Source organism: Rhamphochromis sp. 'chilingali', assembly GCF_963969265.1.
Source record: "Rhamphochromis sp. 'chilingali' genome assembly, chromosome: 1".
Classification (NCBI taxonomy): domain Eukaryota; kingdom Metazoa; phylum Chordata; class Actinopteri; order Cichliformes; family Cichlidae; genus Rhamphochromis; species Rhamphochromis sp. 'chilingali'.
This window is the reverse complement of record NC_137929.1, coordinates 19,818,683-19,834,507: the sequence shown is the minus strand read 5'-3', so window position 1 is coordinate 19,834,507 and position 15,825 is coordinate 19,818,683. Positions and strand designations below refer to the sequence as shown.

The 15,825-nt window shown below is 39.2% G+C and overlaps 1 protein-coding gene across 6 annotated transcripts in view; it reads left to right on the top strand.

Moving 5' to 3' along the window:
* The window catches only part of sorcs2 (sortilin-related VPS10 domain containing receptor 2), a 406,325-nt gene that overhangs the window by 377,443 nt on the left and 13,057 nt on the right, over nucleotides 1-15,825 (top strand). For all 6 annotated transcript variants that reach the window (XM_080876806.1, XM_080876805.1, XM_080876804.1 and 3 more), the window contains 5 exons: nucleotides 1,164-1,240; nucleotides 1,430-1,521; nucleotides 11,301-11,408; nucleotides 15,321-15,441; nucleotides 15,638-15,771. In XM_080876806.1, coding sequence (XP_080732932.1) covers nucleotides 1,164-1,240; nucleotides 1,430-1,521; nucleotides 11,301-11,408; nucleotides 15,321-15,441; nucleotides 15,638-15,771 — 532 coding nt within the window. The remainder of the gene's footprint in view (nucleotides 1-1,163; nucleotides 1,241-1,429; nucleotides 1,522-11,300; nucleotides 11,409-15,320; nucleotides 15,442-15,637; nucleotides 15,772-15,825) is intronic.

The following is a 15,825-nucleotide window of genomic DNA, read 5'->3' as shown; positions in this document are numbered from 1 at the left end:
AAGCCATTTCCCAGCAGCTCTTCACCACCAGCAACTGGTGTTCTCTTCACCAACACAAGTGTCCCTCTCTACAGTATCACATGACCTCACATCAGCATTCAGAGCACACCGTCAGATATTGCCCCACTAACTTATTATTCTGTCCAATCTGTACTTAGAATCAGTGGATGCATACTGTAAGGCATAGTTGTAGTCATTGTTTTGCACTTATATTTAATTTAAGTGGTACTACATTTGCACATTCCCATTCACACACTTAATACTCACCCACCATGCTTCAACCAAATTCCCGAGGCAAACCCGATTCTGGTTGATTTTGGACTGTGTATGGCCCTATAACCATAGCCTACGGTATACCACCTCGAGTCCTTACTGGAATCGTGTATGACCCTCATAGGTTGGGGGAAGATGACAGAGGCCTGGAGAAGGAGACATCCTGGCCCCTTAAGTACCTGCCTTAACCTGGCTCCTAAATACGTGGACTCTTATTTAGGAGGTACCAGGGCTGCCCACTTCTCCAGCACTCTTCCACTGATATCTGAAAAAAATAACCAAAAAATAACCTTTAACCTTCCGAATTAGTCCAGAAACCAGTGGGTGACATCTTCATTGGCTAAATTAATTTTTCACAAAACATACATCATACGTCTGTATAACCTGTTGGGGTCTTCACTGGTTGTCTGGAAACTTTATAGCAACAACATTACCAAAAAAGTTATTAAAATTAGTGACGTGTTACTGAAGCACACACATTGTAGCTACATTTTAATTTAAAAAAGAAGTACAAACTCTAAACCCTTAAGATATTCGGGTTTAAAGCGTAACTTTACTAAATCAGAAAATCTATTCCGATATTCAAATATACGCCTCCAGCTTTGATCAGAGAAAGAGATAAATCCTTTTTTATATCTTAGCTAATTTTGGCAGATTCAGAATTCAAACATATTCTCTCCTTTTGGCCAAATGTAAAAAAAACAAACAAAAAAACCCCCACACACAGCAATAAAAAGTTCTCGAGGAGCGCTCAACCTTTGTGACTTTGTCTCTTCAGTTATTCCCTTTCTAGCATCCCTAACACAGTTTGAATCCATTATTGTTGCCTGCCCCACATGAAGGCTCACTTCATGCCTGATAAAATTCTCCATTCCTCATTGTGCCTTCAGGTAACCTGGGCTCCAAGCTAGTAGAGTATAAGGAAGAAATGTATATCTCTTCAGACTGCGGAAAGACGTGGAGACAGGTACACATCCTCTATCTTAATTCTTCTTTTATACTGCTTCACTCTTCCCATTCTGACCTCACCATTTCAGCTTTCCACTGAGGAGAATCTGAGAGGATAAAAAAGTATATTATATCTATCATTTCAAATTGTTTATTAGCCTTTGACTGTCATGCCTTTTGTTATTTCTAAATATGTTGCTTTTGAAAGGTGTTTGAGGAGGAGCATCATATCCTGTATCTGGACCACGGTGGTGTCATCGTTGCCATCAAAGATACCTCGATTCCCCTCAAGATACTCAAGTAAGATTACAGACAAAGACAGTAATGCTTACTCCTTGCTGCTGCTATAAGACATTGTTTAATGGAGTGTGATTTTTTTCATGATTGGCTTCTTATTAAAGCCTTTTAGTGTCACCAAAATCAGTTATAATCAATATAATGAAAGTTAATGGAATGATTTATTCTGAAATTCACTGGTAGCAGTGATCATCCGTTAGAAGCCTGTGACAGTCAATCAATAAGTATGCTTTTAATTGTAGCCCTAGTTTTATATGCATGACTGACAAAATGGAAAAAAACGAAGTAATCAAGGAGATGTTAAATCAACGGGAGACAAAAGTAAAAATGATTAACAGTAAAGAAACACTCACTCCAATGTAGAGTCAGTCAGTGGATGTTCAAAATGCCATGCGATCATTGTTATGCAGACGTTGAATTGAGATGTTTATACCGTTTTTGCAAATGTAACAACCCCTGCAAAGTATTATGTTTTGGGTGCATTTCTTATATAAATGTTGCTTAGTATAATTGCATACTTGTAGATTTTGAAAAAGTTTCGATTTCTGGTACGGTACCTTGAATTTTTTAAAAACGATTCTCTCTCCTTCCCCTTAGTTCACAAATACAGTTTCTACCTCAGCAAGATAATATCTCACTGACCTTAATAAATAAGGATCAAATAATGAGGGCGCATAGATAAGACAGTGCTCAGGAAAAAAAAGAAAAAAGAAAAGCATTTATCACAAATTTAAATCAAATGACTTTTCGGATAGGAACAGAGTCCTTGACATTCTTCCCTCACTTTGGCTTGGGTAAAAAGGGAACTTCTTAAGTAATAGAAGTGTGAATGTTCATTATTACCACTTTATTATGTAAAATCAAAATAATGTAATCTGATATTTCTTACTTCCAAGACTCACTCCTTTTGTATAGTTTGTTCTGGAGTCAGAAATGAATTCCTTGACCCCCCCAAAATTCTCACTTTCACGTCTATGTTATAGCACTAAGAGTGAGAGCCACACACTAAACATTATTGTTCAATTTTCCAATTTTAAGTTTTATTCGTATGGTGCCAAATCAAAAACACAGTCACCTCAAGGATGCCTTATATTGTAACATAAAGACCCTATAATAATAATAATAATAATAATAATAATAACAACAACAACAACAACAACAACAACAATAATAATAATAATAATAATAATAATAATAATAATTATTATTATTATTATTATTATTATTATTATTATTATTATTATTATGACAAAATACAATTTTGTTCTTTAAGTTGCCGGTCACATTTACAGACTTTTAGAAAAAAGGATAATTTTTCAGTCCTGCAAGTCCTTATGTAGCCTTTTTAAAGCTATAATTCTATATCCAAGCTTGATTTTCATGCTTAATTTAGCTGGCATGGCAGGGTAATGTGCATCTGCCAGACAAATGCCAAAGCCAAATCAAAGTTTACTCTTTGCAAACTAGTTTATTATAATCAATCATACCTTCAATGGAAAAATAATGCATGCCACTTAACCATATTAACTAGCAATGTTATAATAAAGGTCTAAAGGTTATTCCTTTCTTTTTTGTAGTTGAGACTTGTTTCCATGAAAGTTTGGTTTTATTCCTATATTATTTTAGGTGATCCCTCCCAAAGCATCAGTTACTGCCAGCCTGTTGACATTCTGATACGAATGTCTTTAAAGAGGTGCCAGATATACCCTTTCCATATGCGCCTTGACTGCTGAAATATTGTGCACATGAATAATAGATGAAGCAGCACTGGCATTAGTGGATTAGTGCAGTACATCTTATTTTGTATCCTTTTTGTAGCTGTGTATTTAAACTTTGCTTCCTTTGGTTTTCATTCATGTTTTGTTGATAGTCTAAGTAACACTACACCTGGTTAGGTTTAGGCTCTGAAAAATACTTTGTTATGTGGTTGAAGTAAAAATATTGCCCCTGCAAATGATTAAACCTACAAGTTAGAAAATTAAAGTTGGCTACTGTATTTAAAAGTGACAGCAAGGGGTTCTTTTCAGGTGTAAACATCTGGAGAGTTTGGAGTGACAGGCCCACGTTCCTATAGCCTAAACCCAGATATCAAAGGGGTGATTGTGCATTATTCAGAAAGGCAAACAGCTTTGACAGCATTCCACTTTTCAATGCCCTGGAAATGTGAAGAATCTGAATATTTTGCTGACTTGGTGTAATGCATGTAATGCATATTAGGTGTTCATGAGGTATGGAGAACAGAGACCTAGAGACAACTAAAAACACTTGCCTTTTCAGCATGCTAGCTGCATATATAAGAACGCCTATATCAATGTTTGAGTAGTGGTCAGAAGAACGTAAAAAGGTATACTGAGGATAAACCAAGCCAATTCCGCTATACCTGGTGCGCGTAAGAAAATTATCAATATGTTTTTTGTTACATTTTTGTTTGGTGGTGTGGTTTTTCTAATGTGAAATATGTGCTGTGGCTCCAAAAAGTTGGAAAATACTGCCCTTTATAAACAAAATTACTGATTGCATTATGAAGAATTATCAACAACAACATTGCATTATGAAGAATTATCAACAACAACATTTTTATACCACACACAAAACACATTTTTATCCGTTATACATTAGTATGCAGCCTTTCTCTATATCCACAGTACTTTGCTGTGCTATAAATTGCATATACAGTGCACCCTGAAAAATGATCCTAAAACCTGGGACACTGCAGTTCATGGTCAGCCTTTGAATGGTGTCTTTTCTGCTTTGTATGTCATCTGGCATACTTCTGAACAGTAATGTATTGGAAAGTGTAAGTTGTATTTATAAGCGTCACTATTAAGATTTATTATTAACCTTTTTTACCTAGAAGTGAAACTCTTGAGGATAAGTATTTCTTCTGTGTACATGTGAGAGACAACATTATGATTTTGTCCAGTCCCATTGTTTGTTTTTTTAATCTTAGAAAGTTTTCTTTTGAACCTTGGTATTATACTTCATAGTTTAATGTGAACTTCTCCTATTAACTGCTTTAGAAGGTAGTCATTAGTGGTAAAAACTGGAATATATTTTATTTTACTTCACATTAGGGAAGTAATGTGATTGTTTTTTTCTTTTAGGGGTAATGTATTCCTTTTATATTAAAGAGCTTTCAGTAAGTCTGTGGCCTGGTTTAACCTATCACACACAGCAAGCAAAGATGACAAAAAAGTGTATAATGGCAAGAAAAGGAAAAATATATTAGTAAACAAGTATAGGTGGAGGACTGGGTAGGTTGTCAGTACTTGTATATTAAGAACTGTTCTTGACCTGAAATGCTTCTTCATAAAGTCCTCCAAATTTATACACTCCATACTATCTTTCCAAATCCTGAAAATATGACTTGTTCCCAGATTCTGTAGTGCCTTTGACTCTCCAAAATGATTACACCATGTTCCCAAGCGGGGGTAAGATAGCTACAACTGTGTGCATCAAAGCCATGCCATTTCACAGACACTTGAAGAGTGCATCTCGACTTTTATAAGTGACTGTACACACACACACACCCCCTCAAATCATTTCCGATAATTCCCCAGCTCCTCATACACTCACTCAAACTTGAATGAGTTTTTTTTTTACACTCTGTAGCTCTCACAAGGCATTCATATCAGCTAATTATGAAAAGGCAGCAGGCTGAGAAATGAGAAGACTCCCTAGCACACTGCCTGTATACAGGGAGTGCAGAATTATTAGGCAAGTTGTATTTTTGAGGAATAATTTTATTATTGAACAACAACCATGTTCTCAATGAACCCAAAAAACTCATTAATATCAAAGCTGAATGTTTTTGGAAGTAGTTTTTAGTTTGTTTTTAGTTTTAGCTATTTTAGGGGGATATCTGTGTGTGCAGGTGACTATTACTGTGCATAATTATTAGGCCACGTAACAAAAAACAAATATATACCCATTTCAATTATTTATTTTTACCAGTGAAACCAATATAACATCTCCACATTCACAAATATACATTTCTGACATTCAAAAACAAAACAAAAACAAATCAGCGACCAACATAGCCACCTTTCTTTGCAAGGACACTCAAAAGCCTGCCATCCATGGATTCTGTCAGTGTTTTGATCTGTTCACCATCAACATTGCGTGCAGCAGCAACCACAGCCTCCCAGACACTGTTCAGAGAGGTGTACTGTTTTCCCTCCTTGTAAAACTCACATTTGATGATGGACCACAGGTTCTCAATGGGGTTCAGATCAGGTGAACAAGGTGGCCATGTCATTAGTTTTTCTTCTTTTATACCCTTTCTTGCCAGCCACGCTGTGGAGTACTTGGACGAGTGTGATGGAGCATTGTCCTGCATGAAAATCATGTTTTTCTTGAAGGATGCAGACTTCTTCCTGTACCACTGCTTGAAGAAGGTGTCTTCCAGAAACTGGCAGTAGGACTGGGAGTTGAGCTTGACTCCATCCTCAACCCGAAAAGGCCCCACAAGCTCATCTTTGATGATACCAGCCCAAACCAGTACTCCACCTCCACCTTGCTGGCGTCTGAGTCGGACTGGAGCTCTCTGCCCTTTACCAATCCAGCCACGGGCCCATCCATCTGGCCCATCAAGACTCACTCTCATTTCATCAGTCCATAAAACCTTAGAAAAACCAGTCTTGAGATATTTCTTGGCCCAGTCTTGACGTTTCAGCTTGTGTGTCTTGTTCAGTGGTGGTCGTCTTGGCCATGTCTCTGAGTATTGCACACCTTGTGCTTTTGGGCACTCCAGTGATATTGCAGCTCTGAAATATGGCCAAACTGGTGGCAAGTGGCATCTTGGCAGCTGCACGCTTGACTTTTCTCAGTTCATATTACTAAAAGATGGAAACGAGATAATTAATTAGTTTGGTGAATGAGGGAGCAGAATTTTCACTTCAGGGTTAACCCTGGATTTTCTGTACAATAAAAGAGGTTTTCTTCTTACTGGGGTAAGGTGGTGTGGTAACTTACACTGAGAGCCTTAGAGAGCAACAGATATGGATGGTTGAGTGATTCCTAGAAGATCCTTCGGACCTCTGCCAGGAGAGTAGGAGGGTCTTTCTCCTTTCTACCCATTGTTTTTTATCAGCTTTGCTTCTTTGTCTCTGTGAGGTTAAGTCAGGCCACACAGATATAATTATAGCTCTTTATTGTCAAAGGAGCTTGCAAAGAAAAGCGTCTGGACTTCTTTAAGTTGCTTGAAGACGTTTCACCTCTCATCCGAGAAGCTTCTTCAGTTCTAAGGTTAAATGGGGGAGAGTCCCAGATTTAAACCTAGTGGGAGTAACCCCCCACAGAGGGACAAAAGGACCCCCTGATTGATGATCTTTTAATCGCCTGAGCCAAGGTGTGAAAATGGGTGTGGGTCCCAATCAGCCAGGGTTTCGGGTGAGCTCATTGTGAAACCTGGCCCCACCTTATCATGCGAATTCCTGAGGTCAGATGGCCCAGGATGTGAGTGGGCGTTAAGGCGTCTGGGGAGGGAACTCAAAACTGGATTATAGATGGCAGACAGTTGGTGTCGTAAACCACCGCCTCTGTTCAAAGATGGTCGCTCACAGTGGACATAGATGGCTTCTTTCACTCCTCTTTCAAACCATCTGTCCTCTCTGTCCAAAATGTGAACATTGGCATCCTCAAAAGAGTGTCCTTTATCCTTAAGATGCAGATGGACTGCTGAGTCTTGTCCTGTGGAGGTGGCTCTTCTGTGTTGTGCCATGCGCTTGTGAAGTGGCTGTTTGGTCTCTCCAATGTAGAGGTCTGGGCATTCCTCGCTGCGTTGTACAGCATACACCACATTGTTAAGTCTGTGTTTTGGCGTTTTGTCTTTCGGGTGAACCAGTTTTTGTCTGAGTGTGTTGCTGGGTCTGAAATGCACCAGGATGTCATGCTTGGAGAAAACTCTCCTGAGTTTTTCTGATACACCGGCTACATAGGGGATGACAATGTTGTTGCGTCTGTCCTTCTTATCCTCCCTCGCTGGTGTCTGATCTTCTTTTCTGTGCCTCTTTGCTGACTTTAAGAACGCCCATTTAGGATTGCCGCACGTTTTGAGTGCTTCCTTTTGAGTGGAGATTGTCAGAAAACGACTACAAGAAGACAGCTCCTTGGAAGACAGGACCAACTTCACACCCGATCAGATTTGCACACTGTTAGACCTCTGCCTTACCACAACATACTTCAAATACAACGAAGGCTTCTACAGACAAAAACATGGCTGTGCCATGGACTCCCCCGTGTCACCTATTGTAGCCAACCTTTACATGGAAGAAGTGGAAAGGAAGGCTCTTGGCTCTTTCAAAGGAAGAGTACCCAGCCACTGGTACAGATATGTAGACGACACCTGGGTCAAAATCAAGACACAAGAAGTGGAATCCTTCACTGTGCACATTAACGCTGTGGATTAAAACATCAAGTTCACCAGGGAAGACACAAAGGACGACTGTTTGCCTTTCCTGGACTGCGCTGTGCACATTGAAGAGAACGGCAACCTTAACATAGAACCGGAAGCCCACACACACGGACCAGTACCTCCTCTTTGACTCCCATCACCCTCTGGAACACAAACTTGGAGTAATTAGGACGCTTTTCTTTGCAAGCTCCTTTGACTACAATGACCTGGATGACTGAGAACCTTCACAGACATAAAGCTCTTTATTATAAAAAGAATAACTCTAAAAGAGAAAAAAGGCATTATTGCTCAACGAGTCCATCATCAGTTGCCATCTGGTCAAAGTTTCCATGGTCTTTAGGGATCGTATTTATACGTATAGAAAGCTGACAAAAAGCAGTTCATGCTATTTGCATATATCATATTTAGTTACTATGATAAGAACTGATCATGCAGGATGATGGCACTAAACCTGTCTAGTCACTGCGTTATGCCTCATTTTATGTAACTATGTGTTTTGTTAGATAGCAATGTCTTTTTTCTTTCCTCGGTCAAATGAACCAAAGTCTAAAAGAGCCTTTAGCGCCTCATTTACTATTCACTCATCCATATCACTCATACCATTATTACTGATAAATAACAAAATCATTCTGGTGAAAGACTTTTAGGGTCTCAGCATGCCTCGAATTACCTGTGATCTGCTGTCTGATCACTTTGAAGGGCAAATGTTTTTATAGTTAATCCAAATGACCAAACTCAGAGGCAAGGAATTTGGACGAACCGTCCCCTTGGCAGTTTTATTCTGCTTTCTTGTTCTAATGCCAAGAACTCTCTTGGTGGTGCCCATTAGTGTCTTTGTCCTGTAGATAATAAAACTTGAACTGTCAGAAGTCTTTCATGATGTTGCGCTTGGTTGTACACGTCAGATGTTACAAGAAGTAGTGAGTAGAAATGAAGGAACAGAGTCTGAGTGAAATTCATAGCCTGCTTACATTCACACCTCAGTACTCCTTGATTCATCAATTTTAAGGAATTAAAGTTGAAAGGCCCCAAGACGTAACTGATTCTGCCTTTGGAAAGTGGCTTCACACACTGTTAGATTAGAGAACCCTTTGTTTGACGCATAAAAAGGCCTAGCAAGGCCTAGCTTTGATGGCTTTGTATATCCATTCTGTTTTTCTTTCACAGTGCCTGTTTACCCAGTGATTATCTTATTGCACTCCTTGTTAGGACATCGTTAAAACACAGCCCGCAGAGCGAGCCACACACTGCTCGATTCAACATTGATCCCTCTCCATCACACAGTCACACTTATTCAGTACTGCTGCCACTGTTGATGGCATGAGTTGTCGGCACAGTAAATAAAGCTGGGCAGATGGCTCTTCTTGCTTGCTTCACAAACCTCATTTTAGACAGGACTAAAGAAAACTTGAATAACAGACATTTGAGTTTCACAAAAAGGATCTCATTGTGACTAAAAGCATAAAAAGCACTTAATTAGCAATGAATGCTGTATTTTGTCAATTTTCTATGTATAGACAACTTCAGTGATCCAACTTTGTTATGTATGTGCATTTTCGCACTACATAGTTTTACTTATAAAAAACAAATTACACAGTTCTTATACACATTTTTACCAATGAATTTCCATGACTTTCGAATGATGTTTCATTTAACCTACTAAAAATATCTGTTGTAAACGTATATTTCATTCTGTTAAAAATTGAGTTTTCTGTCCCACTGTCACAAGAGTTTGCTTATGAGGGGGTATCTATTATTGTAGGGTTTTTACAACATGGCATGCCTTGAGGCAACTATTGTTGTCTATAACCCTATATAGATAAAATTGAATTGAAGTGAACATGAAGGAAATCAAAAGGTACACCCTCATCTCATATTAACCAGTTTTAAATTGAACAGTTTTCTACTGCATAAGCTTTTGGGTTTTTTTTTAAATCTAAAGTTCAAACTCCTCACTCATTGTGTGATTCAGTATCTTGTCTGGCAGCCTTGGATTAAAGAACCAACCTTCTGACTAGCAGATGATCTGCTCTGCCTCCTAAGCTACAGCCACCTTATTATCTCACTAAGATAATTCTGGTGAAAGACCATAGCTATGGAAAGCACCTAGCTGCTCCCATGTTTAGAATATCAAACATTTTGCAATCACTTTTTGTATGGTTTTTTTTTTTTTTGCCTGTCCCGTTTGGCTCTTTTGCCATCAGAATTGTTGTCTAAAGGCAAAGAAAGATGCCCAACGGATTTACTTTACCAAATTGACCACCCCAGCCTTGCCGTAATGGTCCATTTGATTCACCTTTTATTGTTTATTTTATTTTCACTTACTGAATATGGGACAGACTTGACTGGGGGAAAGAAGGGGAGAAAGAAAGAGGGAAAGAGAAACAGCTGAGAAGAGGGACGGGGGAGAAGGGCAAAAGACAAAAACCAACAGAATGGGATAAAATAAGCATTTTGTTGGTAAGAATGTGTGCAGTATCCAGTGTGTGAATGTGTGTGTGAATGGGTGGATGACTGGATATGTAAAGCGCTTTGGGGTCCTTAGGGACGAGTAAAGTGCTATACAAATACAGGCCATTTACCATTTACCATTTATCCCACATAGAAAACATGTCAAGACTCTGCAAACAAAGTATTGTTTGACCTAATATGAATGTTAGGTAGTTGATCATAACCATATTTCCATGGCTTTGCCAAAATTTTATGCGATTACTTTCAAAAATGAATTACACAAATCTTAGTTGTTTTTATCTCAAAAGACAATAATACTTTTAATTCAGAAATGTTTTAACAGAGCTACATTTCAAATATAAAACAGTACATGTGCTCTGTATTGATTCTAACGGTACATAAAATTTAGTATCTGATAAATAATTTTATCCATATTGCAGTTGGTTTAAAGAACTAATAATTTCAGTGAGTCTGCCAGGCCCGTAAACAATGGCAAACAATAGCTACAAGCTAGCTATGAGCTGAAAAAGTTACCTTAACATCTGATAGCTTTCTGAACCAAACAGAGGGACAATGTGAGAAACTGTACTGAAAATAAACTGAAATTACACCATGAAGTGGATACACCAGTTTTCTAGGATGCACTAGGTATTCAGCATTTAGCTAGTTGTGCTAATCACGCAGGTTTTAGACAGACAGTATAAAGGGCAACATAATCTAAATTCATTAAGTACCAAATGAAATCAACATTAGAAGTACCAAATGATAAGTCTAATGTTGATTTCTAGTCTTTTGATTGTTATTTAAGATTTCATTTGCTGACATCAGGGCAAGGCTCTATTGTTATATCTGAAGACAGTTTCATGAGACTCTGCTTCTGTCTTGGTGATTCTGAACACTTCATCCTTTCCCACAGGTTCAGTATTGATGAAGGACGGACGTGGAACATTCACAACTTTACAAGCACCTCCGTGTTCGTCGATGGACTTCTGAGTGAGCCAGGAGATGAGACCCTGGTCATGACGTGAGTGAAAATTTCAATTTCAGTGCTTCTGCCAGAATGATAAAACACACTGTTCAGTTAAATTAACTGAAAAGGGTCTGAAATTTTAGGTGCCTTTTAAAAAAATACAAATTCAAACTTTCCTTTATGTAGCTGACAATATATTCTCTCATATTCCATATCTATTCAGCATTGTGGAGAAGAATTTAAATACCTTACATCTCCTACAATTTACCTTTTATTGTATCCTTAACTCTTCCTGTACTCGTATACGTTTTTAATAAGTTGTCTGAAAGGTCTACCGGGTAATAGAGTACATTTAAAGGAGCTCATTTTTCTTTTCCAATAAAGCAGTCCCCCTTTTTGGAGAGTGGCACCTAGTTTCTCTTCAGTTTCACATTAAAGCAGAGAATGATGGGAGCAGAGGACCCCTACATACTCACCTGCTGACATATTACTCCCATAGTCTGCTAAGTATTTGTGAACGCATCCTGAGCAGGCTTAGACTAGTACAGCAGTACAGGCAGCTTAGTTAGCGTCTACGGTGCTGTGCATAAGTCTTGAGCCATAAGCCCTCATTTCTTTATATACAGCTTGAAAGACAGTATTGTATGAACAGGGGTCGGATTCAGATTCGGATTTGCCACTCAGCCAAACGGCCTATGGGCGCCTGCTCATCCCAGTGAGCTAAACCAAGGCCTGAGAACCTTTACACTCTAACACAGCCTAATCACCTTCCTCTGTCTCACCATATCCCCTGCATCCTCATCTTTTACACTAACGCTCTGCTTGTCCTCCTTCACTAGGTCCATGGACCTCCTCTGTGATCGCTCTTATTTTCTTCTGCCTGGCAGCTTGATATACAGCATTATTTGTCCAAACTCTTTACTATCTCATTATTTGCCTCTCTAACATTGTCTTCAAAGTACTCAACCTGAGCCGTCTCTCTGATATACTAATTTCTAATACTGTCCATTTGGTCTCTCCCAACAAAAATTTGAGCATCAGCCTCATATTAGTTGAAACTGTCCATCTTCACTACCTCTGCTCCTTGTATTGTCACTCTTTCTCATTCACATTGCTTCTTCTGACTTTCACTCCTCTTCTCTCCAACGTATCCCTCCACCTTTCCAGGCTCTCCCACCTACTCCTCCCTACACAATCACAGTGTTAACTGTGAACATCTTTATCCACAAAGACTCCTGCCTGATTGCATCTGTCAGCTTGTCTATCACTGTTGTAAACAAGAAGGGGGTCAAAGCCAGTACCTGTTTGTAATTCCACCTGTCTCCCTGTCCTCATTCATGTCCTGGCCTCACGTACATTTCTGCCAATCCTGACTTCCTAATGCTGTAGCATAGAGTTTGGCAACCTATCATATTGTTTCTCGAAATCCTCAAAAGCATTTTGCAAAACCTTCTGACCTTTTCTGTACTTCCTGATCAGCACTTTCAAAGAAAATATTACATCTACCATCAACAGATTCATAGCTTATCGGTATCATCTTCATCAGTCTGTAATTACTATAACTCTTTTGTTCTTGAAAACTGGTACCACTACAGTTTTCGATTTCTTTGGCTTCTCACTCTATGAGTACTGAATATCAACTGCAGGTAGCTTTAGGTGCAGATGTCAGGCGTTCATATCTTTTTAGGCGTAAAGTCTGTCTTCTCTTGCTTGCTCTCTCTCTCTCTCTCTCTCTCTCACTCGCTCTCTCCAAATCTCTCCATCTCTAAGTTAGCAGGAGTGACACTTGTCACATCATCTTAGACTCCAGACCTTGGCACACAGATAAGACTCACTCCTAGCAGTAATCTGCTGAGAAGGGCAAAGAGATTGTCACACACACGCACAGATACACGCGCAGGCACACACACATGAGGAGGAGAGATCGAACATTCAAGCTCACTCACCATTATCAGAGATGTCAGGCACACAGCCTCTGGGCTGAGACACACTCAGACGCACACACGCACACACACACACACACACACACACATATATATGTGCCATCCAACTGACTCCAGCGAGATAGGGTCGGCGGCCAAGGAAGGGTGTTGAGGGCAGCTCATGTCTGATAGATTAGCCAGGGTCTATATCCTTGCCACGGAGTTTCGATTTTTGATGGCGGAGGCTGCCATCCCGTAATGAAGTCTTTGAACAGTGACTTAGCACCAAGGACAGGTGGGGAGTAGAGCTCGTCCACCACTCATACTAATAACACCCAGTCAAATATCAGGACAGCACAGGCGGGTTTCTACTGCACATACTGCTTTGTGAGATCATGAAATCACCTCATTCTGCTGCTTCTAAACCACTTGTAAGAAACATAATAGAAAACCACATCACTGGTTTGTATCTAATCACATTCTGCAACAAAACTCTCCTGAAAACAATGTACAAACATGTGTTTTCTCCTACTTAGCTCTGTTTGTTTAACAAAGGGAGCTGTTAATAAGTTTTGATTTGTGTTCACTGAGCTGATTGGACTGTTGTTTGCCCACTAACAGAAGTGTTAATGCTCTGGAGCGCCCATTCAAAAGTAGACAAAGAAATAACTAAATTAACTCCACAGCTGGTGGGAATTAATACACAAATAAAGCAATAAACATTTTTACACTGAAGTACACTGAAAGGTTTGCAGTGACCCAGCAAAATGTTGTTTACAAAATCTAGATAAGACTCACGGATGGAAATGTTAAACATGCGTTCATCCACATTACTAAGGCAGGATCTTCTCCTTGTCCTCCATAGGTGGTTTTCAGAATTTTGAAATTGGCGTATTGTGATCATAGACTGTATACAAAGATAGACAGTTTGTAGCTACTTATTAGATTAAAGACTCAAGATAAGTATTTTTGGGCAGCTGCCATGTCGTTATTTTGGAGTCAGAGGTTACCATATTTGATCAGGAGGGTGATGTCGTAAGCTATCAGCTAATATTAGCACAGATCCTGCTAATTGTTACTAAATAAGACTTCAAATTTTACCTTAGCAAAACTGAAATCCAAACTTTTTTGACAGTCTGTACCACACAGCATGGAATAATTTTAAATCAGATAATTGCTTTAAAAATCCTCCAAATTTAAGAAGCAGGATAATCCGTATTTGACCAAATCAAACAAGTAAGAGCAAGAAGAACAACAGAGGTAAAAAGTGGAACATCAGCATATGTGAATCTGCAGCCGAGACATCTGTCACTACCTTTTAACGACGCTGGTAAAGACAACATTAGTCTTGCTTGCGCGGCACTCCAACGAAGTGATTGCAAGCCAATAACATATGTCAGAGTGACTGATTTGAGTCACATCAGTATGCTTAAAAATGTTCTAACAGACACACACAGATTAAACAGCTGAGTTCAGTAATGGGAATATGGCGCATCACCTGTGATTTCCTGTAGAACACCACCATCTAGTGGAAAGGATGGGGAACTGTGACTTTGCTAAAAGGCTTTATCACTTGAGCTACATTTCCAATAGAGATACAATCCATTTGTAAAGCTGCAAGATGGTTTAGGTAAAGATTATCTCAGTGTTGCCCCTTGCATCATACACAATAATGCCACAATAATGCTGTAAAATAAATACTTACATTTTAAAACTGCCACTCTGTGTTTTAGAAAAGCACATGTTGTGAATTACCAGTCTTAGAATAATTAATGAAGTTGCTGCTGTTTGTGTCAGGTGTGTAAGTGAGTGCAACTCAGTGACTCTGAGGAAACACAGAGGAAAGAATCTAACAAACAGCTGGAAGCAAGAACGTTGTTAATGTTTTATCAAACAAGCAGAACATTAAGGAAATATCCTGTCTTTACCATTTAGGTGTTGATGCTAAAAAATGAAAAAAGCCTGATGTTCAGACTTTCCTTTGTGCCGACAAAAAAAGGCTTTTTTCGTTATACTGCGTGTGTGTGTGTGTGTTTTCTTGCAGTGTGTTTGGCCACATCAGCTATAGGTCAGACTGGGAGCTGGTGAAAGTGGACTTTAGGCAGTCTTTTCCCCGTCAGTGCACTGAGTCTGATTATGACTCCTGGCAGTTCACAGATCAGAAGGTAATGCACACGGACTCACACAGAGATGCAGCACATTCACATGATTTAAGCTGTGTTATAGATTCTAGCTTTTTGAAGTTTCCAAGGGAAATTATCTATTTCTAAGGTCATGGCTCTCGAGCTGTGTTTGGTTGTATCAGATTGTACAAACATATAAGTGGCTACAGAGTGTGCACATGGATTTTATCACCCTTAGGAGGAAAAGTGCATTATGGGCCAGGAGCGGACGTTCAGGAAGAGGAAGGACACTGCATTCTGCATAAAAGGAAAAAGCTACACATCAGCTCTGACCAACAAACCCTGCCAGTGTACTGAGAAAGACTACAACTGGTAAATATGCACTGAACTGGTTTCAGATTACATCATATTTCCTCTATTATTGTA